General features: G+C 59.7%; 1 protein-coding gene across 1 annotated transcript; it reads right to left on the reverse strand.

The window, feature by feature from the left end:
- Nucleotides 1-397: 397 nt before the first annotated feature.
- Nucleotides 398-488, reverse strand: LOC104463967 (kinesin-like protein KIF13A; the record flags this gene model as incomplete). Its single annotated transcript, XM_010076499.1, has 1 exon — nucleotides 398-488. A coding segment is annotated over one exon (91 nt), but the record flags the coding sequence as incomplete, so codon positions are not given.
- Between the last annotated feature and the right edge of the window lie 120 nt (nucleotides 489-608).

Here is a 608-nt window from a genome sequence, read left to right on the forward strand (position 1 = left end):
TGAGCAACCTGCACTCAAGGGAAATTTCTGAAAACAGCACGCACAGTCAGTGTAAGACCTGACCTAATCAGGAGATTATTTTTTGAGCAGTTGCATCAAGAACCAGCTTTTAAACCTGGAAGGCCAATAGGGATCTCCTGTCTCCCCATCCCAATCTGGGTACCTCGGATCCCACTCAGGAAGCCAGGAGAGGAAGGTCTGGTCCTTCCTTCCCAGGGATGCAACCCCAACGCAGCAATCCCTGGCTGGAGCTCACCCTCGCCCGCTTCCCCGGAAAGGCGCCCAGCAAGAACTGCAGGACCCAGCCGCGCCCCTAACAAAGCCAGGCGATGGTGAGGCCGAGGAACCGGGATTGAGTCTTTATTGAGGGGACACGGCGACTTGGGGGGGGTTTTACCTTTCTCCCTGCTTGGTGTTGGAAGGCGGCGGGTGAAGCACAGTCTGGTTCCCTTCCATCTCCACGATGCACTTGGTATTCAGGTCCAGCTCTGCAAGACGACACGGCGGGGGGTCTGTACCCGGGGGGAGAGCACCCCTCCTTCCCCCCCGACGGCTCCCCCTCAGCCGTGCCCGTGCGAGGGGCGGCGTGGGGGGTGTGTGAGGGGGTT

This window comes from Pterocles gutturalis, unplaced genomic scaffold (genome assembly GCF_000699245.1).
Source record: "Pterocles gutturalis isolate BGI_N339 unplaced genomic scaffold, ASM69924v1 Scaffold35203, whole genome shotgun sequence".
Lineage (NCBI taxonomy): Eukaryota > Metazoa > Chordata > Aves > Pterocliformes > Pteroclidae > Pterocles > Pterocles gutturalis.